Raw genomic sequence first — 22,826 nt, 5'->3', positions numbered from 1 at the left:
TTTAGAGTCACCAATCAACCTGACATACATGTTTTTGGACTGTGGGAGGAAACCAGAGTACCTGGAGAAAACCCACACAAGCACAGGGAGAACATGCAAACTCCACACAGAAAGGCCCCTGATGGGTTTCAAACCAGGAACCTTACTGATGTGAGGCAACAGTGCTAACCACTAAGACACCGTGCTGCCCTCTCAACAACTTATTCATATAAATAGTGTGGACAAAATTCTAAAAACATTTGTCAGCACAATGTAGTACATTTGAGCACCTCTATAAAATATTTTGAATAAAAACTTAATATTTATGCCTTTATGAAAGGATTTATTGCAGGCCTCTTTTATTAGACTGCATTAGCTTGGTGTGTGTACTAAACTGCCAACTGAGTGTATAACAATTGTGCACATAAGATGAACAAAAACATGACTGCAGTTGAATAAGTAAAGAGTTGAAAACTGGAAAGAGATTAACTCTGGACTGTTCTCTGTGAGACTGGCAGGACTAGCAAACATTTCACATTACACACAGTCCACTTGGTCTTAAGTCAGTATATACATTTGGAAAATACATTTATAAGTTTTCTTTTGGTAGAAGTTCACTCCTCTTTGTACCACAGTGCCATTTTTCTTATGATCTGCCAGGTCAATTTAATGCCTGGCAGCACATCATTGTTCTGCTGAGATGAAGGATTGGATCAATAGGGACTTGATCAGTCTGATAAAGAGCAGTATGCTAAATTGGCAGTGGAGAGTATTACCCTGAAGTCTTAATAAGCACTGTGAGTGAGATTTTCCAAGATCTTTCTGTCCTCTTGGTCTGCTGTCCTGTTATTGCAGACTCATGAACTTACAGTGTTTTGTGATGTCTCCTCCAGTGATGGGTTCAAAGAGGTGATGCCGTATGATCATTTCCAGCCTCTGCCTCGGTGAGTAACACCTCCAGTCCTTAGACAGAAAAATGACAGGAGCCAGTATTGCACAGGCGTCTTTTTCTATAAATTGACATAACTGGTCAAGGTGTTGGCTGAGGACACGAGTGGGCAGACAGTGTTCAGGTTATATATTTATTGATGCACCCTGAACTAAGCAGAAGCCAAAACAACAGTAGTGAAGATGTGAATAAGAGTTATGGAGGGTTCTCGCAACACATTAAACTTCAGTCTGAAGGAGAAGTACCTTCATTTATACACTATGCTCAGAGGACTTTATCTACAAGAAAGAAGTGGCATGACTATTAACTTTGGAAATTAAAAGGGTTGTAATGAACCTACATAAAATTCTTACTTCCCCACAGCTCTGCAGTGTTTTATATCATATTTCATCTCATTGTTTTGATTTTATTGCCTAAAATATTTGCTGCTTTCGTTCAGTCACACTAGCATTTAGCAGTGAGACTGCCAGAGAGACGTTTTACTGTGTGTGTAAGGTTTTACACCCTCCACAGAAATGAAAAATAATATTATTGCTGCTATGTAGTGTATTGCACTGGATACATTTTTACTATGTGGTTCGTGATCTGATAATATTACTGTAAATAATACTGTAATACTGTATTGTTACTCATAATTATTGTGTCCAGAGTTAAAGGAAAACTTGGTTTATGTTTTGAGAGATTTCCAATGAAATTGCCTCATTTGAATTTAACCAAAGTCACTGGTATAACAGGAGTCAAATTAAATGATTTATTATTAGGATCAATTTGTTGCTGTTAGTTTATATGCTGTGAAATTGGGCCTGACTGAAACCTCCATACATTTTAAAGTCATTTAACAGTCCCACTGACGATTAATGCTTGTCTTTTTGAGGAATCAAGTACAGCAAAGTAATCATATTAAGAGTATCATGATCAATTATTATTCACATTTAGATTCAATGAAACAAGGATGTAACATAAATGTGTATGCTGCTGCATCCTCCTCATAAATGAATAAATTCAAGACAGCATCAGTAACGTAATGTTAGTGTTCCTGAAGGCATGGTAAGAACGCAATAGGAAGTTAATTAAAGCAATAAGGTTTGAAAAATAACCGTTTCAGAAGACCAACAAAGTAAAAGCACCCACTTATAAGCAAATGGACTTGGTAAACTAAAACACACTTAGAAAACATTACCAAGGCAAAAGTGTCCTGGGTGGATTGTGTTTATAAAAGAGTTACAGCTCTTCATATGACTGTATGAAAAAAAAAACGTTTGAGTTTCTAAGTTACAGGACAGGTCATCAAGATGCCACAATGTTAGGTGCAGCTTTAAATGACCTGAATGCAATAAATGAGCTTGGCCCCTGCCCTGTGTGTGCAGCTGGGAGCAGGGCCCCTGGACCCAGTGCTCAGTATCCTGTGGTGAAGGCTGGCAGGAGCGCAGCGTGTTGTGTGTGGAAGAAGACACCCACGGACAATTCTCCCAGGTGGAGGAGTGGAAGTGCACCCACTCTCCTCGACCTGTCATCCAACAAATTTGCAACACTTTTGCTTGCCCACAGTGGGTGGCCATGGAGTGGTCTCAGGTCAGTAAGTGTCTACAAGCTGCTTATCCTATCGAGGATCACAGAGGGGTGCTGGGGCCAATCCCACTAGGACACTGAGGAAGAGGCGAAGGTCCACCCTGGACAGATCACCTGTCTGTCACAGCACCTTTGCATACAGACAAACACAGTCACAACTTTGAACAGTCTCGAGTCACCAATTTACCTAATGCCAAATTGTGGCCTTTGGGAAATTGGGAGCTTAACAAACAAAAAGATTAATAATTGCAGCCTAGTTCAGCCCATTTTTAAAGAGTTTTATTTCTTCCCTAGTCTAAAAATATTTAAAAAGGGAATAAAGGAAAAGACAATTTGTTTTAATTGTAAAATTTGTTTGAAGAGGTCACAAGCCAAACACACTGGAACCACTGGATTACTTTAAGTGCAGCTGGAAGAAGGCATAACCACTTGAAATTGTTGATTCCACATTCAAAGTGTATTATATATCTATATATATATATATATATATATGAATAATCGACTGTGTCTTGCCATCCCATGACAGTGCACAGCGACATGTGGCCGTGGCCTGCGTTACCGAGTGGTTCTGTGCATTGATCATCGTGGGCAGCACATTGGTGGCTGTGAAGCATCGCTCAAACCTCACATTAAAGAAGACTGTCTTGTCCCTATTGCCTGCCACAGACCCAGAGGTAGGAACCTAATGTGTGTCTTGTCAAGAAGCTAAGCTTGTTTTCATGCGTTCTGGTTTGTGCACATGCTCTTCAAGTGTATGATCTGTAGTACAGTCAGCAGCACAGCATTTGTGACTCAGGGCCTTGTGCCAGTCATGCTGAACGCATTTGCTGTGGCTGTGTGCATGTTGTCCTAAAGGCCCACGGTCACCAAGCTTACCATAAAAACAACAGGCTTTATTTGTGCTAGCTTCCATCATGTGGCCTCAATTTATGATCCATCTTCTGCTATTAACGAGCATCTTACCTCATTAAACAGCTGGATTCTTTAAATTCTATTCATTCTCTTGTGAACAAGCTTGTTGTTTTGCATGCATGTGTACTGTAAACCCAAGTTGGAGGCTTTTTTCATTATATAAGAACTCACAATATAAGGCTCAAGCCAAATATACATGCTTTCTCACTCACACACACAGGTCTTAGTCTAAGCATTTATCAGATGCAGCAGTAGCTCTCTTGAGATTTTAGTTAAAGAAAAAATGACAAATATTGTCAATGACAAACTATCTACCATTTGGTCATATGTAGAGGAGAATGTGGTCTGTTTTTCCCATGTTGGTCCACTTTCATGACTAATAGACCACGCATCAAATGCACTTACAGTCAGGGAAGGTAAAACTAGTGAATTTGTTTGGTACTTGACATTTTAGGTACAATGAGCACAGTTGTTTGAAAATTATTACTGTTGGTGACTCGAGATTATAGACAAGCAAGTATCTTGCTTGTTGTTGTCATTTTACATCTGATGTTCTTTATTAAAGTCATATTTCTATGCCTACGCATTTCTGTCATGTCACTCATTTCCTGATGAGAACTCTAACCAGGACAGCTGTAAATGCTGCAATGAAAAGCTTTAATGTAGGGCTACATACAGGGATGAAATATGCATCACTTTAAGTCCTGTTAGGACCATGAATGAAGGCCTGATCACTGCTGCCATACATGACAGGGCTGTAACTTACAGTATTGTCTGTGTTTCTGTCAGAATCCCTACCAGTGGAGGCCAAGGTGCCCTGGTTAAAACAGGCCCATGAACTAGAGGAACACCGCACTGCTACAGAGGAGCCCACGTGAGTAAATCACACACACCAAATGAATCAATTCTTTGTTTTTGTCTTATATTCCATCTACATGATCAAAATCAGTCTTTCACATATGCAGAAGAAGCTGCAGAATCAATCTCTTCTCTCCACTTGTTTGAGTTTGTCTTTACCATCGGACCATCAGTACAGTACATATCTGAAAAGACATGTACAGTATACGTCTATATAATGAGAGTAAATATAAAGTATGTATTTATTCATGTTAAATGAACATTTCTCAGGTATACAACCCTAAACACACACACTGACACAGACAGCTTATCCAGGGCCGCCTGTCCAGCTCTGGTTCCTCACTCTCTGCTGATGATGATAAGCATGTGATTATTGCCTGCTGTTCAGGGCCTGGTCAGCTCTGATAGCCTCCCTGGGATCCATCAGCTTTCAGAACTCACACACACCTCAAACACTTTTTTGTCATTTGATTCTCCATTTATTTATGCAGGGTGTTCTTCATGTCTTACCTGTCTGAAGATCTTTTTGACTGAGCTTGAACCTTCCAATTACAGGACTACCTCTCTAAATATGTGCCACCCTCCGTAAGATGAGGCCTACAGAAAGTCTCATCTCTAAGGAACCTGTGTCCTGGCTCACTTCAGTTGAACCAGTTTACTGTTGCACATTAGCTCTTGGTCCATCTGCCAGTCAGCAGCTTTAAGATTTCATTACATAAATCAGCAGAGTTATTAATTTCTTCTCTAATGTGAAGTGTATTAGTTGCTAGTTGTATTGTTCCCTCACTATCCTGGTGGGTGGATGGAGGAAAAACACAGCTATTTACCTCATTCCCATGTGTGTACTTACTTTATGTATGCAGCTGAATCCATAAATGCATTTGCAGTTAAATACTGCTACAATATATAAACAGGAGACTGGATCAATCTTCCATTTTCCATAATAAAATGTTCCATCCTAATCAACAGTGGTGTCAGGACGCGATAAATCGATGGCTGGTTGGTGAAGAAATGTTTAATATTTTCCAGCCTATATGCCTGCATGTATATATGTATGTGTGTATATATATATATATATATATATATATATACACATACACAAACAAATAATCTGCAGTTTCTAAAAAACTATATTGAAGATAGAACAAAAATTAATGGAAAACAATAGTGCTAATATGCAGCTGATCATTGTAAGTACAATGTTACTAAAATCTTACCTTAAATGCCAAGATTATGTCAGGCTCCACTATGCAGCCATTGCACTGTAGCAAACAAATGATCAGGCTTTATAGGCATTCTTGGAAAGTGATAGAGGTCATGGAGACCATGTAACTCCACCCTGAAGCATATAATACAGTAATTTTAGATTGCAGCCTACTTGCCAAGTGAAACAAGCTTATTCACACCCAGTCACTGACTGCAGGGCACCGGGTTGCACACTAGAAAATGTGTGTTTGCATGTTTGTTTGCAAAACATGTCCAGTCATATTAACCAGTCTAACCTGTGACATGCATCTCCAATAAATGTTGGGAAAACATCTAGAACCAATGATCTTGGGCAAAATAAAATCCAGAAACAATAACGTGTTTGTATTTGTGTCTAAGGGGCATGCTTCAGTATTGGATCACACCTCTGTTTCCAACATTCTTGCTTTTCTTTAAAAGCTCTATGGAACCCAATTTTAAATTGAATTTGATGCCTCTATTTACCATCTCGTATAACCTTCTGGGATATTTTATTTGAAATGTTTTAACCACCTGATTACAAGTGCTGTTTATCTGCCAACACAAAACAAATGTCAAATAAAAGGCTAAGGCTTCCTCAGTACATGTTCTCCATCACTTTGTTCAGGTTTGTGCCTGGGCCCTGGTCACCCTGCAGCACCACCTGTGGGTTTGGCAGGCAAACGCGGGAGGTGAAATGTAGGGTGCTGCTTTCATTCACCAAGACAGAGGTGGACCTTCCAGAGGAGGAGTGTGGTAAGGACAGACCCCAGCTGGAAAGACCATGCAATCAGGGACTGTGTCCCAAAGTCCCAGCCATCTCTTCTGGCATACAGGATCATGGGACCCCTTACATCCAGACAGAGGAATTGTACAGCTGGGACTACAGGGGTTTCACTGCATGCTCAGCAACATGTGCTGCTGGTGAGGTTTCTGAAATGGATGTGCACAGTTAAAATGCTCTGGACCCTTTTGTCCTTTAATGACCAGTTGGTTCTTGTCCATGTCCTCTGCTCCAGGGAAACAGACAGCAGTTGTGAGGTGTGTTAATAGGAAGCGAGGTGAGGAGGTGGAGGACTCTCAGTGTGATTCATCCAGCAGGCCACCAGTAATGATCCGCATCTGTAACCCTGAGCCATGCCCCCCCAGGTGAGAGACCCCAAGGTCACTGAAGTTGCATAAAAAGCTCACAGAGCCCGAACAAGTGCGCTACAGTACATTTAGTGGACGTTACTGCAGGAGGCCTGAGTCTTGCTGTTTCAGCACATTTAGATTTGAGCTTTATAACAAATGTTTTTTGTCTGATTCAAGAGCAGCTTGAGCAAAATTGTTCACAACCACTTTTTTATGATTATAGTTGGTGTAGTGCTATCAATCAAAACATCATCAGGTTTTGCAAGATTGCTCCGATGTTATACACAGCACCAGTGCACTCAGCCAAATAGATGTGACGATAAGAGGTTAGATGTTCCTGTAATAGCTTGGATTGGATTAAATTTGCAACAATTATAAAAACATTTAAAATACTGGAAAAATAACCTTAACGTAAGTGTCCACTTACTAGCTTTTCTGAGCTTTCTCACACATCTCACAGTCTTCATCAGTGAGTGGAAATGGCCCAAGCGTCTTCATGTGTAGAACACTGCTCACATGAAGACTGTAAGATGTGGTTTGAAGCTCTAAAAATGCTGGTGGAAGGGGATTCTAGTCGAGATGTCTCTGTAGACAGAAATGGTCAAGGCCTAGACCAAGAGACAAGTTATTGTCACTTTTTATTAACAGATTAACAGATTGTCTTGAACACAGACTAAAATAACTGTTACATAGCTTAACAGTATGAGTAATATGTTGGGAAAAAAAATCTGTACCTTACTAAATAAACATAAGACGTGCAGTCAGGCTGGGCTTTGCGAAATACCTGGGCTAGTGAAGAAACCCGACTATCCTGTACTGACTGTCAGTAAGTACTGACAGAGCAGCAAAGCCTGCACAAAAGTTACAGTAATATCCTGCTGTTTGTGTCATTCACTGACAAGATGTCAGTGTGATATCTACAGACTGCTGGCTATAGCAAGCTTTAGTTAGTCAGGAGGAACAGACTGAACAGTGTCGAATCTGCATGCTGTCCCATCAACAAACCATCAATCACAAACTGAGAGCTGGGTGTGCAGGCTCGTTTTAGTCCAGCCCTCTCACAGACACGACCATTAAGTTCAGCCATCAGGAGTCATAACTACAGTTTACAGAGCTGTCTTAACTTAAAACAGGTAACGTATTTATCATGTACAGTACATTAGTTTTTGTGTTTTGAAAAATATAATTTTTGTTGTAGACATTTTATATTATATACATTATGCATATACATTTTATATATGTTATTTTTTTACGAACCTAAAAATAATATACATGTAGCACCTACCCTCAAAATTACATATAATGTATAAAGAAATCTATACATTTTTAATTAAACAAAGGGGTATACAGTAGGTGAAGTGTTCAGTAGGTCTAGTGTAGTTGCTGAACAGAACTTATTCAGGAATTATTTGACCAGACAACAAGATGCCTGACGTTTAAAACTTTCCAGCTCTGAAATGGAACAGTAACTGGTACACTCCAAGTATAATAAGATTTTGAGTTTAGCTGGATTTACTGCGTCTATTTCAGGCAGATTTGAAGCCAGTGGGCAGGTCAATAGGTGCATTAGTGGCAGCGAGCACACTTAGAACTTATTTTGGTCCTGTGTCCCTTTGGCTGTACTGGAGACACAGACTGGATTCTCCTCCTGGGAAAACAATTATCATGCAGCTAATAATACAGAGCTCCTACATTAAGGAGGACATGCACATAGTTGGCTGAATACATTATATGATATTGACATATGGCTTAATATGACTCTGCCTTGAAGTGTAACCGCAGTCTTTTTCAAACCTGGATCCTATTTATCCATAGTTTCCATGACGCTGACTACAATACCACCTTGCTTTCTTCTTGCGTAGATGTTACAAATCAGTTCTAACAAGCCAATAGATCTTTTACAAATCACTATCCATAGCAGAAAACACACACTTTTAAGACAGAGATTACTCACAGATCAAAGACATAAAAATAAAAAGGCTTTTAAAGTAACTGAAATGATCAAAAATCTGCTCTTTCTCATTCACTTTAGATGTATTTTCTGTGCAGATCCCCGTGACCCTGGTTAAGGAGTAAGCGGGTATAGATGATGGATGCATGGACGTACTTTCTGTTGCTGTACATTCACTCAGTCAGTTGCAGCAGTTGTCTATATGTGCTTTTCTGTAAAGTAGTACAAAATGATGTAGAAAACCTGTTTAAAAAGACATCACTTGATATTGGCTTTTAACTGAGAGCCTGTCTATGTTAAACACAATTTCTGAACCTGGAATTAAAGATTGTTTTTTGTCCCAGCTGGTTTATGGAGCAGAGTTAGGCCGTGAGTTGATGTTGCATATGGTAATCTTAAGCAGTTAGTGCCATATATTCATTATTTTGAGTGAGTTACATAATTAACCATAATCTCCATACTGCAACATAAATATGACCTTTGTAATTACCTTAGATTTTTCATGCCAATGTGTTAAGAGCTGATGCTGGTAAGAGTCACTGATGAAATGTAATTCTGGCTGGTATTAAAGCTTTTACTTGTGTATTCGTCCCAGCCAAGACATGAAGTGTGAGGGGAGAGGACTCAAGGAAACACATTTTGAGAGAGATGAGACATCCTCTCCTCTGATTGTCTCCTAAAGTGGTTAGTCACTATTTTCCAGTGAAAGGGGTGTGTCAGTCCAGCATATCCTCTACTGCACCTCTATGGGTGCATGGCAAGTCACTAAGATCACAAACCTGTAGATAACCTCATGCACCTACAAAGTTGTATCCTTTGGTCTTGGTAATCTCTCTCAAGTATCTCAACTCTTTTAAAGTACAATACCAAGACAGTGGAGTGTCAGTTTGGAGTTTAGAAAACACAGCAGCTCTATTAGTTCCGCTCAGTTTTTGATGGATATATTTTATCCTGGTAGATTAGAGTCTGTTTGAAAACCTGTCATTGTTTGAGCACAGCTGGGTTCTTAATCATTACAGCTATGGTTATAAAAGCAAAAGATCACAGCAGGACAGCTAGAACTCAAAAGTGAACAGGAGAGTATGGTGCTGTGATGCTGTGCAGCACACTGACTCCTAAACACGGCAGTGCCCCTGATTTAAGGAACAAATGCTGACTGATTATGAATAATCCCTGTCTACACTTACATTAAAGGAACACACACTCATCACACACACATACAATAAACACACAGAAGGAGCTGTCCTATTGCTAAGAACATTTATTGTTCTGCAGCTGTATGCTCATAAAAACATATGTTTAAGAGATCATGTTGTTGACCTTCACATGGCCTTTACTTTTACAGTATTTTGCTTCTGTTCTTAATGTCTTTACCTCTCTGGCTGTATGTGGTTGTGTTTTGTTGCATAAACAGACACTTCAGCATACTTTTTTAAAAAGACTGGAGAAACAAACTGCAAAACTAGATTTAGTATTAAACTACCAAACATAATGTGAAATTCTTGTAATCAAATATTCTCATATTTGAAGTTAGTTATCCTGTTATATCAGACTAATAAGAAAAATCACTCTTACATATACAGTTTAGTAAGGGATCAGCAGTGACAGATTCAGAAAGCTCTAACTTCAGCTACTTGACCAGATCTTTGGGCCTCCCAAACTACTATACTTCTCTGGCTCCAGCACAGGAGACAAAATAGGTGGAATTTCAGTGATCATCCCAAAGTAAAGTAGAGTTTGGATCAATATAAACATGAGTCTTACTCCCTGGTCTAAACTGCTTGCAAGAAACTGACTTTGACCACCCGGTTGATGGAGTCTAAAAAAAGATTTAATCTGTTTCACACAAGACATTTTTCCATTTTGACTAGTGCCAGGCTAACAGCTTCCATCTGCTTCCAGTTTTTAGACTAAGCTAAGTTAAACCACTGACTCTGCACTCTGGTCTATGTACTTAACACACACACACACACACACACACACACACACACAAACACACACACACACACACATTACATAGATGTGCGATGCCTCCTTATCTCACACTCAGAGAAAACAAATAAATTCCCCAAAAGTCAAACAGTTTCTTTAACTAATCTGGATGTAAACCACGTCATTTTCACACTTGTGATGATGTTACTTATTATGAAAGCAAGAGATTTTAGTGAGGATGATCATAGAAGGACATTAGTTTGAATTTTCTAAAAGTGGCTATAAACTGTGTCATAAAATGAATGCATAATATTTTACATACTTAACCATCACTGGATGCCTGTGCATGTGTTTGTTTATGTGAATGCGAAGAGTTGCTGCATTTACAGGCAGCATATGGATATTTGCCCATCTAGTAATCCTGTAAACTGGAGGCATGTGTGATTCACACACAATGATTTACCACTTTCTCTTCCTCTAATGGACATTTACAGGAAACAGCTGCAGAGTGCAGGGCCTTGGACACACATGCGCAAGGTCTCTCTCTCTCTCTCTCTCTCTCTCTCTCTCTCTCACACACACACACACACACAAACTATCATGCACAACATAGTTTAGTCAGCTGCTGGAGAGTTTGGGAGGCCAGCAGTGAGAATATAGTGAGATATATAAACTCCCCTATTCCCTCTGCTACTCTGCCAGCCTATAACTCTCCCACTCAACCTCTCTTCTCTCTCTCACACTCTCTGAAAGTGACTGCTATACATCATTCTTCTCAGTGGGGATCCGTCTTTGCCTTGTGTTCTGTCTGACTTTATGGACTTTGTGAAAGCAATAAAATAATGTGACCTCTGAATGAGGTCCTTGTGTTGTATGAGGTCCAGTGCCATCAACAGCCACAAAACCATTTTCAGGTCAGACATTCACGAAACATTTTGCATCCAAAATAAATTCATTTTGATTTTATTCCTACTCACACAAATGTGCTTATAAACACTGTAACCTCAGGTAATGCACTGGGGGGACTGTTCTAAATAAGGTACAACGTTGTAAAGATCATGGCTACATATACACAGTTGTCTGTGCAGTTCTGAATTATGCTCCAGGGAGCTGAGGTTGATGTTGACAAAATGTGATAAAAGGCTAACATGCTACAGTTATGGAGTAGGCTGGTCAAACTCTTTTTGACCCAGTTGATGAGTTTCGTAAAGATTTCAGACAGTCCCATTTCTGTATTAACTAAGTTGGCTTAGCAGTAAAAATCTAAAATGATTTTCATTACTCTACAATAACAGTACAGTTGCCATTTTCAATTGAATTTCAGTGATAATCACCATTTCATGACTTATTGATACATTTTCTGCCTTACAGAATAGCTATGTATGAAAACTCAAGATGAGAAGTTACCAATGCATATGGTATACAGTGATCAGAAACCTGGATACAGTGTTCATATAGTCTAGTGCATGTCCCATACCACGGCCCATCCCTTTTTAAGTTACCTGGCTTGATGTAACCCAACACTGGATACAACTGCAAACAACATTGTTGTGTTGTGACGTAATTTGATGCATTGTTGAAAAGAAACCGCTTTTAAGAGAATTACTCAGAATGCCTTGGTCCTCTAAATTTCTGTGATTGTCTTGTAAAACGTAGAAATAATAATATTAAATATTTATTTTTCAAATGATAATTTCATGTTTTATAATAAACAATTTGATGCAAGCTGCAGATAAAGTGTCACACCACTATTGACTATCCCTGATACAGAGCAACATGCCTACTGTATTCTTCAGGTCTCTAGAGTGACTGTACACTTTCTCCAATTTATTTATTTTATTTAATAAAGCACTTGACTCACTTCCTAGTGTTTGTCTTTACCAATATTTTGTTATCAAAATGTGAAAAATAATTTTAAAAAAAATATTTGTAATGTTTTTCTTCGAAAGGTCTTTTGAGGCACTAGCGATCTATGGGTTGTAAGAATGTTAGTTTTAGATTTTTCATGGTATGCAGGATGGAATTGATAAATAATGTTGTGTTTTTCTATTTGTTTTCACAATATCATGCAGGCAGCAGTCAGAACAGAAGTTAAGATTGATAAGTGAATCACATGTAGCTACATCAACATCACAGACTTGGTATGAAATGCACAAGGCATTTTCCTGGGCAAACGTCTATCTTTGGAAGCTGGCAGGTCTCACAAACCACATGCTTGGCTTCCAGCTGCTGTGGCCATGGCTTTATATACTGTATATACAGAATATTAAATGTGTCTGACTTGCTTCACTGTTTTTTTCTGTAGATGGGAGGTGACATCATGGACTGGCTGCTCTGCATCCTGCGGCGTTGGCATACAGACCAGGAGTGTGTTTTGCATGCGTCTGTTGTCTATGGACCAGCAGAATATTTTGACTGTTTCAGAGGAAGAATGCAGAGAATTCAAACCTGCCATCCTGCAACCCTGCAACCAAGTTGACTGTCCACCAGCTTGGGAGACTGAACCTTGGCAGCATGTATGGGCTTTCTTTGTGTTTGTGTGACTATGTATGAGATTTATGTGTAATAAAACTTATTAATCCCCTCCTTTCCAACCACTGTCTTCTGCTTCTGTTTTTCTTCTTCCCTCCAGTGCTCCCAGTCCTGTGGTGGGGGTGTCCAGGTGCGGAAGGTCTACTGTAAGCAGCTCCTGTCCACAGGGGCCTATAAAAGGCTGGGAGACAAAGCCTGCTGGGGGCAGACACCAGCAACTAACAGAGACTGCAGCAACATTGACTGTCTGCCATACATAGCAGGAGGAGAGTGGGGAAAGGTGAGCACCCAAAGGTGCAAAGTAAATGTTACAGTAAAAGTTACAGAAAACATCTAAACAACCAGCAGTGATGTCCTGACTTCAACTTAGAGACTGACGTAGCTTTCAAACTAAAACTTATCTGAGAAGCAATTTTGTCTGACTAGCATCTGTATTTTGCTTTTACAAGAGAATTGCAAAAACATTACAAGCTGTTGTGTAGTTGAACCTGTTGTCAAATCAGTGGAGATTTTGGTGTTTTGTAAATTTTCAGCCTGTTATCCCTTTGTATTCTTTTTTAATATTACAGGACAAAATTGTTGTGCTATTGTTCTTTGTGCATCCTGTCTTAATTCAATAATGAATATTGGCTTTCATAAAAATTCTCCACTGTTCTATTTTCCTCTGTAGTGCTCAGTGTCCTGTGGTTTAGGGATACAGCGTAGGGAGCTACTGTGTCGCCAGTTGATGGCCACGGGCCAACAGGTGACGCTGAACCGGGAGCTGTGCTCAGGGCTACCTTCCCCACCACTTGTACGAACCTGTCGCATGATGGCCTGTCCAAGTAAGAACACACTCAAACAAATACAGTATAATACCTGTATGCACTATATGTTCATATTTGAAAAGTAGAACACAAATATTGAACTAAACGATGTATCAGAGCCCCTAAGCTTTTGTGACATACAGCCACATATAAGAGTGTAAGAAGCTTAAGTGGAGTGAAGTGGAAGGGTATTTAATCCTCCATGGTTTTGAAATCTGGTGTTGATGGGAAATTTTAAAGAGCAATGAATTCTCTCTTATCACACCATAGCTACAGAATTAAAATTAGTGACTATAGAAACAGTTTCTAACTCCTACACTGTTTGCACTTCATATAAATGACTTAGTAGTTGAAATTAAGCGAACAGGGATTGGGGTCTGACTTTCTGATTTAATAACTGGTGCTTTTCTTTGTGGAAATGACCTAGTTCATCTGGCAGAGCCTGAACAGGATCATCCAAGTACGTTAAATATGAACGTGGATGGTTCAGTAAATGGCAATTGTAGATAAACAAAGGTAAAACTCAGGTTATGCATCTTAGAGAAAAGATACCCAGAGGTAGTTTTGACTTTGACATTATTTCAGTCCCTTTTCCATGTCAGGAGAGTCACATGTAAGGTTTTACCATAGATAGTCAGCTTACTTTTGAAAGAGAAATAAGACTCAGACTCAGGTAAGACTCTAGGGACTGTTCTAAATAAGGTTAGACTTTGTAAAGATCATGGCTACATATACACACTTGTCTGTGCAGTTCTGAATTATGCTGCAGGGAGCTGAGGTTGTGTTTGATAAAACATGATAAAAGGCTAACATGCTGCAGTTATGGAATAGGCTGGTCAACATGCCAGACAGTGAGCTCACTGAACAGTTTTTATTAGTCTTGCTTAGATAACCATGAGCAAGGGAACCCTCATCATTATTCTCTTAATTTGGTTTGTATGGTCGGAACCAAAACAGGACTCAGAGGTTTATTTTTGCTCATTTGAAATCTGGGATCCTGTGATGGAAAAATCAGTTCCAGAGGAGGACAGAAAGTGTTTCCGGTAAGAATGCACACAGGACCATAATCTCGATAGAAGAACCAACCCAAAAAATATGAATATTTACTGGTTTCCCATTCAGAACCTTAGTTTTGTCCCATCCTTACTTGACAGTGATGAGATTGTCTACCTTAGTATCATTGTGTGGTACCAAATATCTGATTAGTAGCATATCAGATCATGAGGCAGACTGAGTTGTTGGCATGGTTTTGGTGATACAATAAATATTGCCAAAATATTGGTGCAGTGTGTATATTGTGCCCATGGGGCTATAAGAAACATATACATGCCACAACCTTCTTCAGTTTCACTTCTTATGGTATCAACAGGCCCTGTTCTGTCTTTGAACATGAATATTTGAAGGGAAATGTGTTCTTTGAACACCCAACCAGACCTATCTTAATTTTTCATGCTAACCTACCCTGCTGCAAGGTCCAACCATAAGCAGTGAGGAAGTGTGTGAGCCATGTGTCAGAGTCATGCATCAAATAGAGCAGCTGTTTATTAAGTGTTGATGAGTTCACATAGAAGTGAAGAGTGAGCATTCCCACTGTCTGTACATTCAGATTCAATATGTCCAGACATTATTCCCACATTCAGGCTGCCACTATTTATTCCGATTCTGTAATTTTGTATGAGTCTCTCAAACTCACTGCTGTGGCGACACAGTCTATAAAACACATGATTGAATACTTTGCAAATGTCACGGTGACTCCTGAGAGTCAGAGGCCAAGTGCATTTCATAAAATGTTCACTGGGCTGGGTCACTTGTTGGATAGTCCAGTAGTTTCAGAAACTCTATCCATCGGCACTTTTTCCCTGCTTTATTGGAGAGGGGGGGTACCTACAATCTAAAAATTACAGCCATTTGATGTCATTGGCCAACTGTGCAGAATTAAAAAAAAGAATCCAGGGTTTGAAGTTTTCTCACAGGCTTCTCTTTTTCATTCATGACACAAATATTTCTGTCAGTTTTCATGTGAAGAAACCTCTCTATGTCAGCAACCACAAACACTTGTCATTTCTGTCATGGTCATGGCATACAAGCCAGTTCTGTTTAAGCAAACGTCTGCCATTACAGGTTCCAGCACTGGATTTTGGTCTCTATGTGTATCTGAGGTCTGTTTCACCAAATCTGGAACATGCCAAGCACATATTTCAATGTGAGATTGTTTCCAAACTGATTTTAACACATTTAACTTATCCAAACAAGCTGCAAAATTGGGAACAGTGCACAAGCATGAAAGGGCCTCACAGCGTTTTCTTATCTGAATGGCGGCAATGCTTGTAAATCACAGTTGCTAATCAGACCTCTGGCATTATATTTGATGTGTTTGATATTGACATCAAATCTAAGGTCTATTTTGGACCCAGTATTGAGTGTTCTTTTAATGTCAACCCTGATATCAATATGTTAATTGTAATTGTATAGAACTGGCTAGCAGACGTGGCACATTTAGGTGAGCAGTATGTTTCAAGTCACTTTTTGCAAGAAAGGACTCACTAGCAGGAAGAGACAGAGCAATTTCTTTCTTAAGAATGTGTCCAAACTGCCTTATCATATGTCAAGCCCAGATGTGTTCTGGCTGATCTGATTCCATTAAGAGTCCATTTACACCTGTGCATATTTGGAATTAGAACAAGTCTTAATCAGCTTGCAACGCCTTGCTCTGACTGAATGTTGCTGTCTGTAAAGGTCAGTAAGAACTATAGACTTTGTCACTTTTGGATGTTTTTCTTGATTTAGTCATGTGCCTGCAGTAGGTTATACTTTTTTCCTCTTTTTGTATCGTTGCTGTTTTCTTGCTAAGCAGATCAGTAGGATGATATGTCCTTGAAGTTTCTTAGAGGTTTGTTTGCAGGAATGAGGTCTCACATATTGGAAAGTTTTGAACACCAGGAATTTCCTGCTGGTATTTGTCATTAACCATCTATAGCTTATTTTGAACATTCTGGCATGAAGTTGCAAGACCAAGTAGTTTAAGTATAAAAACTATCTTCCCCTTAACTTGCTGTGACTTAGCTGAGACCTCAAATCCAGGACCAAAAAGGAAAATACTGACAAATACTGTTTACTGGCCAGGCATACACCTGTGATGAGATTTGACACACCACCTACCTTCCTCACCCTCTACCACTGCACACTGCATACAGTAGTCAAATTCATTTGGCTTTGCTGTGGTACATGTGGCTCAGTCCAACATTTCGCCATAATCTCACCCCGCCTAACCTTACACAGTTTTTAGGTAAAACGTGGTAGCCTAAGCGTCCACTTCACTAATATACTAAGGAACACCAAAGCTCGTTGTCAGCAGGCCCACATGCTTCGAATGTCATCACTCCTTTCAATGTCTGCACCATAGACATGGGGTATTAAGGGCTAAATACCTGCCTACCCCTTCACCCTCTTACAGACTTTATTTTACTTGAAATAAAGATGTTATATATATTGAGATATTTCCCTTTGGCCCCATAGTTCCAAGGGATAGAAGGAGACGGGGTCTTGTTTGCATTTTCTCAAAATTCTCAGTATGACCATAACAATTATTACTCGTTGACCCAAACTGGTCCTGTTTGTCAAGAGTTATTGTCTCTTACAGTAAACCTTTAACTGACTGCTATGGAATTTACATAGCATTTTTCCCCAACATTAAATACAGTAGAGCCTATATTATAAAACATACAAATGGCATCTGTTGACCACCTCACCAAAGGGCTGATAAACAATCACATGCTTGGGCCTGAAGATTAATTTAATTGTGTTACGACTGTGTCTTCACTGTAAACATCAATAAAAACATTTCAACTAATGTTTTTCTCTGCACAGTTTTGTAAATACTCTGTGCCAAAGACCAGCTGTAAACATAGTGCAAAAGGAATTTACAAAAACCAAAAGCAACATCTCAGTAGGGGAAGACCGTAAGAGAGCTGCATTGTATCAGTTACCCAGCCTAATAATAAATTAACCAATAAAAACAGGTCAATAACTAGAACCAATTCTTAGAAAGTAGAAAATAGATTGCACACTAGTGTAATTATTGGGATTATATTGTAACAACTATCAAATAATGGAGAAGGTGTTCAATTTGTTCATTAAACTGTACATATCTCTCCAGTCATGGCCTGAATTTGTTAAACCTATTATCAGCGCTTGTTTGTTTAGGCATGTCACTCCCACTAAATCCCTAAATAGTTATTTTTAATGCTCTGCAGTAAACAAATCAGATACAGTGTCTTCATTAGTGGCATTTAGAAGTATTTTTTGACTCTCGGAAAGAGAATGAAACAGGTCTACTTCCCAGATTTGTTTTAACTTGTTTTCCTTATTGAGTTGACTCATTCTTTTAATCAGTGGCAGTTCTGCTAACTCATAAACACAGTCTTTCTCATTTCTTCTGCCTAAATGAAACTTATGCAGAAACTTGAAAAGAAACACCCTCACACGTTCCTTGTTCACTCCAACAGAACACAAGATAAGACCCAAAGAAACAAAGAAGGTTCATGTGCAAATCAAGCAGACAGAGAAACTTCCATCAAAGTCCAGAGGGTATGAGGAGATTAAACAGTGTCCACATCTCATTGGTGTGCACCATATCTACATCCAGACCCACAAGGCGAAGCGCCTCCAGCTGACTGTCGGCGGCCATGCCTACCTCCTGCCCAACACCTCCTTGGTCATTAAATGTCCTGTCAGACGCTACCCCAAAGCTTACATCCACTGGCTCAAAGACGGACACCCCCTGCCCAACTCCAAACGCCTGAGCATGAGCAAATCTGGCTCTTTAAGGATCCACTGTCTGGGAGCAGAAGACATCGGTGTGTATAAGTGTGTCACTGGACCCGCCTCAGATATCTTCACCCTCCAGCTCATAGGTAGTGATAGCAGGTCAACTGGTAGACCGTCTACTACCAGTTCTAGTCCGAACTGGGAGGATATGCTACCAACTTGCTACAGTCACTACTCATACCTTCACGGCATCTGGCCTGGAGTCAGTGTGATTCTACTGCCACCTGGTGTCCAGGAGGCCTTGCTGCAGCCACGCGTGAAGGAAAGGCTGATTAATATAACCCTGCAGGCTGACAGAGGACTGATCCATCAGGAACAAGCCTCTGAACTCATCACAGCACTGCTGACACACATGTCTGCTGCCCAGCTCTGGAGCAGGACTACAGAGGCAGGAGGGCAAGATAAAGGTAATTATAAAACCCAGCTCCCTATGTTGTGAAGTGTTGAGACGCTCTTTCTGTTTTCCCTGAGATAAATTCCTGTCTCACCTAATTCAATAGTGATGTATACACTGATGAATGTTGATGTTAATGTTTTGTTCCCACACAACTATAACAGTAACAGAAAAATAAAGTAAAATACTATACCACTGTGTCAGTAAGTCAAAAACATAGTCAGATCATGTATTAACAGTCACGAATAAAAATCTTTGAATGTAGGAAACAGGATCATTTATAATATAGGGACAACATCTGTCCATTACACTGTTGTTGGTTTCAATTACATGACGTTTTGTTCCTTGTCTTTGCGTCTGATTTTTCCCACAGATACACTGCCCAACTGGTCAGAGCACTCTTCAGTGGACAGATCTGCCAACAAACCAGTGATCCACAGACAGCAGCAGAACCTTGCAGTGACTTTTCAGAAGAACATCAATGTAAGCATCGGACACCGCATACTCCTCACCAACGCCACCAGATCTGTGACCATACGTTGCACTGCAGAGGGCTTCCCACCTCCCAAAATCAACTGGGCCAAAGATGGAGCGTTACTGCAGTACACCGACAGGTAACATACGGTTTCACAAAGTTCTTATTTGGTTTCACACCCTTCTTCACTGTGAGCTTCACTTTTCATCATTTGTAAGGATTATTTCCATGGCATGTATAATTAACATTAACAAATGACTCCTCAGCCTCTCTGCTGTACCTAGTATGTGGAAAGAGGAGTAGTCCTTTATACCTCTCCTTTACGTAGCTGTGGTCTAGGAAAAATTCATTCATTTAGATGTGGAATAAATTTAATTACCACTGAATGTTGACTACAAACATATCTCAAGCAGTATATGAGTCTAACTGTAGTAGACAGTTTCACAGATCAGCATATTTTCAGCCTGAATTGTTCCTCTGCTGGTTCCTCTTTCTTGAGGCAGGCTGAGCGATGATACAGCAAAATGGAAAAATATTGTGCATCATTATATACTGCATTAAGTGGGCATGCACCTGGTTTTATATGTTTATGTGCAGCATTCAGTGATAGAGCTTGTTATTATTTGAAACCAGAGGCACATGATATAAGCCAGCAGATTTGAAGTGTATTCTGGGTCATCAGTTTCACTACCTTTAATCTGTCCAGAATTCTTCAGATGAGCTGATGCACAATATTTCTGAGCTGTACTTTTTTTAACAACCTGCGGATACACTGGAATGTATGGCATTTCCAGTGGCATACACATGAACTGTGCTATTGAGTTTCTGTCTCATTGAGTAGGTCTGGCCCTGTGAATATTGATGACCTTTTGGAAAAAAAAAAAAAATTGTGGAAAGGCACCAGACCACACACTCTCTGAGTCTGGGAACTTGCAGTGTAATGTCCTTTATATTCTAAAATTCCTTGCCTATTCTTAAAAAAATCTTAGCTGCTCTTATTTGAAATGCAGATTGAGGTTTGAGAGCTGCCACTAACTGGTACTCCCATGTGTGGGCTGCATATGGAAGCCATCACTATTTTGCTTGAGGCTCTGTCAATCAGAGTGTGACTGACAGCTGTAGAGTTAGTACTTTGCTGCTCTGATACTTTACACAACTTGCCCTGTTTTTTTTCTCCAGTCCTCCCTGTTATGAGACACTGACAGTTTCTGGACTGTCACTGTGTTCCATGCTCAAACCTGCTGGACTAGGTCTGCCACTGTTTGCATCTAAACTGTGCCAATCACATAACATACAGTAAAATAAACCATATATCCATGTACCTCATATACAACAAATAATCTTTTTAGTATATACTGCATATGATGTGTGTCCTAGAAGGTTGCATATTGCACTTAAAAACTTTCTCCATGAGAAAAATATACTTTTAGATTTAAGACATTTTTTCATTGTCTTGCTGTAAGCCCCATTTTTTACCCTTTCACTTCGCAAGTACATCATCTACAGTGTGTATTTTTGTAAATTTCTGAAACAGAAAATTTGACAATCATGCCCACTTCACATCAAGACTGGCCAGGTCTACAGAGTTGCAAAGGGAGTCTGGGTTTGAATGTCTGTCTGTCATGGCCTGGTATTTTGATTTCCTATGTTGGACTTTTATTTTGGTTTTCATTTCTTGCTTTGCCTGGTTTTTGTTCCCAAGTAGCTTTATGTTTCATTACCGCGATGAGTTACACCTGTGTCTCATTGGTCTTTGTTCCCACACATATACAGTGGGTACGGAAAGTATTCAGACCCCTTTAAATTTTTCACTCTTTGTGTCATTGCAGCCATTTGCCAAAATCAAAAAAGTTCATTTTATTTCTCATTAATGTACACTCAGCACCCCATCTTGACAGAAAAAAAACAGAAATGTAGAAATTTTTGCAAATTTATTAAAAAAGAAAAACTGAAATATCACATGGTCATAAGTATTCAGACCCTTTGCAGTGACACTCATATTTAACTCACATGCTGTCCATTTCTTCTGATCCTCCTTGAGATGGTTCTGCTCCTTCATTGGAGTCCAGCTGTGTTTAATTAAACTGATTGGACTTGATTAGGAAAGGCACACACCTGTCTATATAAGACCTTACAGCTCACAGTGCATGTCAGAGCAAATGAGAATCATGAGGTCGAAGGAACTGCCCAAGGAGCTCAGAGACAGAATTGTGGCAAGGCACAGATCTGGCCAAGGTTACGACCAGAACTCTTCCTAGACCTGGCCGTCCAGCCAAACTGAGCAATCGTGGGAGAAGAGACTTGGTGAGAGGTAAAGAAGAACCCAAAGATCACTGTGGCTGAGCTCCAGAGATGCAGTAGGGAGATGGGAGAAAGTTCCACAAAGTCAACTATCACTGCAGCCCTCCATCAGTCGGGGCTTTATGGCAGAGTGGCCCGACGGAAGCCTCTCCTCAGTGCATGAAAACCCGCATAGAGTTTGCCAAAAAACACATGAAGGACTCCCAGACTATGAGAAATAAGATTCTCTGGTCTGATGAGACCAAGATTGAACTTTTTGGCGTTAATTCTAAGCGGTATGTGTGGAGAAAACCAGGCACTGCTCATCACCTGCCCAATACAATCCCTACAGTGAAACATGGTGGTGGGAGCATCATGTTGTGGGGGTGTTTTTCAGCTGCAGGGACAGGACGACTGGTTGCAATTGAAGGAAAGATGAATGTGGCCAAGTACAGAGATATCCTGGAAGAAAACCTCTTCCAGAGTGCTCAGGACCTCAGACTGGGCCGAAGGTTCACCTTTCAACAGGACAATGACCCTAAGCACACAGCTAAAATAACAAAGGAGTGGCTTCGGAACAACTGTGTGACCGTTCTTGACTGGCCCAGCCAGAGCCCTGACCTAAACCCAATTGAGCATCTCTGGAGAGACCTGAAAATGGCTGTCCACCAACGTTCACCATCCAACCTGACAGAACTGGAGAGGATCTGCAAGGAAGAATGGCAGAGGATCCCCAAATCCAGGTGTGATAAACCTGTTGCATCATTCCCAAGAAGACTCATGGCTGTACTAGCTCAAAAGGGTGCTTCTACTCAATACTGAGCACAGGGTCTGAATACTTATGACCATGTGATATTTCAGTTTTTCTTTTTTAATAAATTTGCAAAAATTTCTACATTTCTGTTTTTTTCTGTCAAGATGGGGTGCTGAGTGTACAGTAATGAGAAATAAAATGAACTTTTTTGATTTTGGCAAATGGCTGCAATGACACAAAGAGTGAAAAA

At 39.9% G+C, this 22,826-nt stretch overlaps 1 protein-coding gene across 2 annotated transcripts in view; it reads left to right on the top strand.

The window, feature by feature from the left end:
- The window catches only part of adamtsl3 (ADAMTS-like 3), a 141,999-nt gene that overhangs the window by 106,174 nt on the left and 12,999 nt on the right, over positions 1 to 22,826 (top strand). Inside the window, exons 12-22 of one of the 2 annotated variants that reach the window (XM_026294328.1) lie at positions 873 to 923; positions 2,296 to 2,500; positions 3,024 to 3,171; positions 4,199 to 4,283; positions 6,120 to 6,415; positions 6,511 to 6,640; positions 12,814 to 13,024; positions 13,141 to 13,320; positions 13,711 to 13,864; positions 18,352 to 19,080; positions 19,441 to 19,681. In XM_026294328.1, the coding sequence (XP_026150113.1) occupies positions 873 to 923; positions 2,296 to 2,500; positions 3,024 to 3,171; positions 4,199 to 4,283; positions 6,120 to 6,415; positions 6,511 to 6,640; positions 12,814 to 13,024; positions 13,141 to 13,320; positions 13,711 to 13,864; positions 18,352 to 19,080; positions 19,441 to 19,681 (2,430 nt within the window). Of the gene's footprint in view, positions 1 to 872; positions 924 to 2,295; positions 2,501 to 3,023; positions 3,172 to 4,198; positions 4,288 to 6,119; positions 6,416 to 6,510; positions 6,641 to 12,813; positions 13,025 to 13,140; positions 13,321 to 13,710; positions 13,865 to 18,351; positions 19,081 to 19,440; positions 19,682 to 22,826 lie in introns of those variants that run through there. The other variant, XM_026294330.1, reaches the window with a different exon arrangement.

Source organism: Mastacembelus armatus, chromosome 3 (genome assembly GCF_900324485.2).
Source record: "Mastacembelus armatus chromosome 3, fMasArm1.2, whole genome shotgun sequence".
Taxonomy (NCBI): Eukaryota; Metazoa; Chordata; class Actinopteri; order Synbranchiformes; family Mastacembelidae; genus Mastacembelus; species Mastacembelus armatus.
This window is presented reverse-complemented; position numbering and strand designations above follow the sequence as displayed.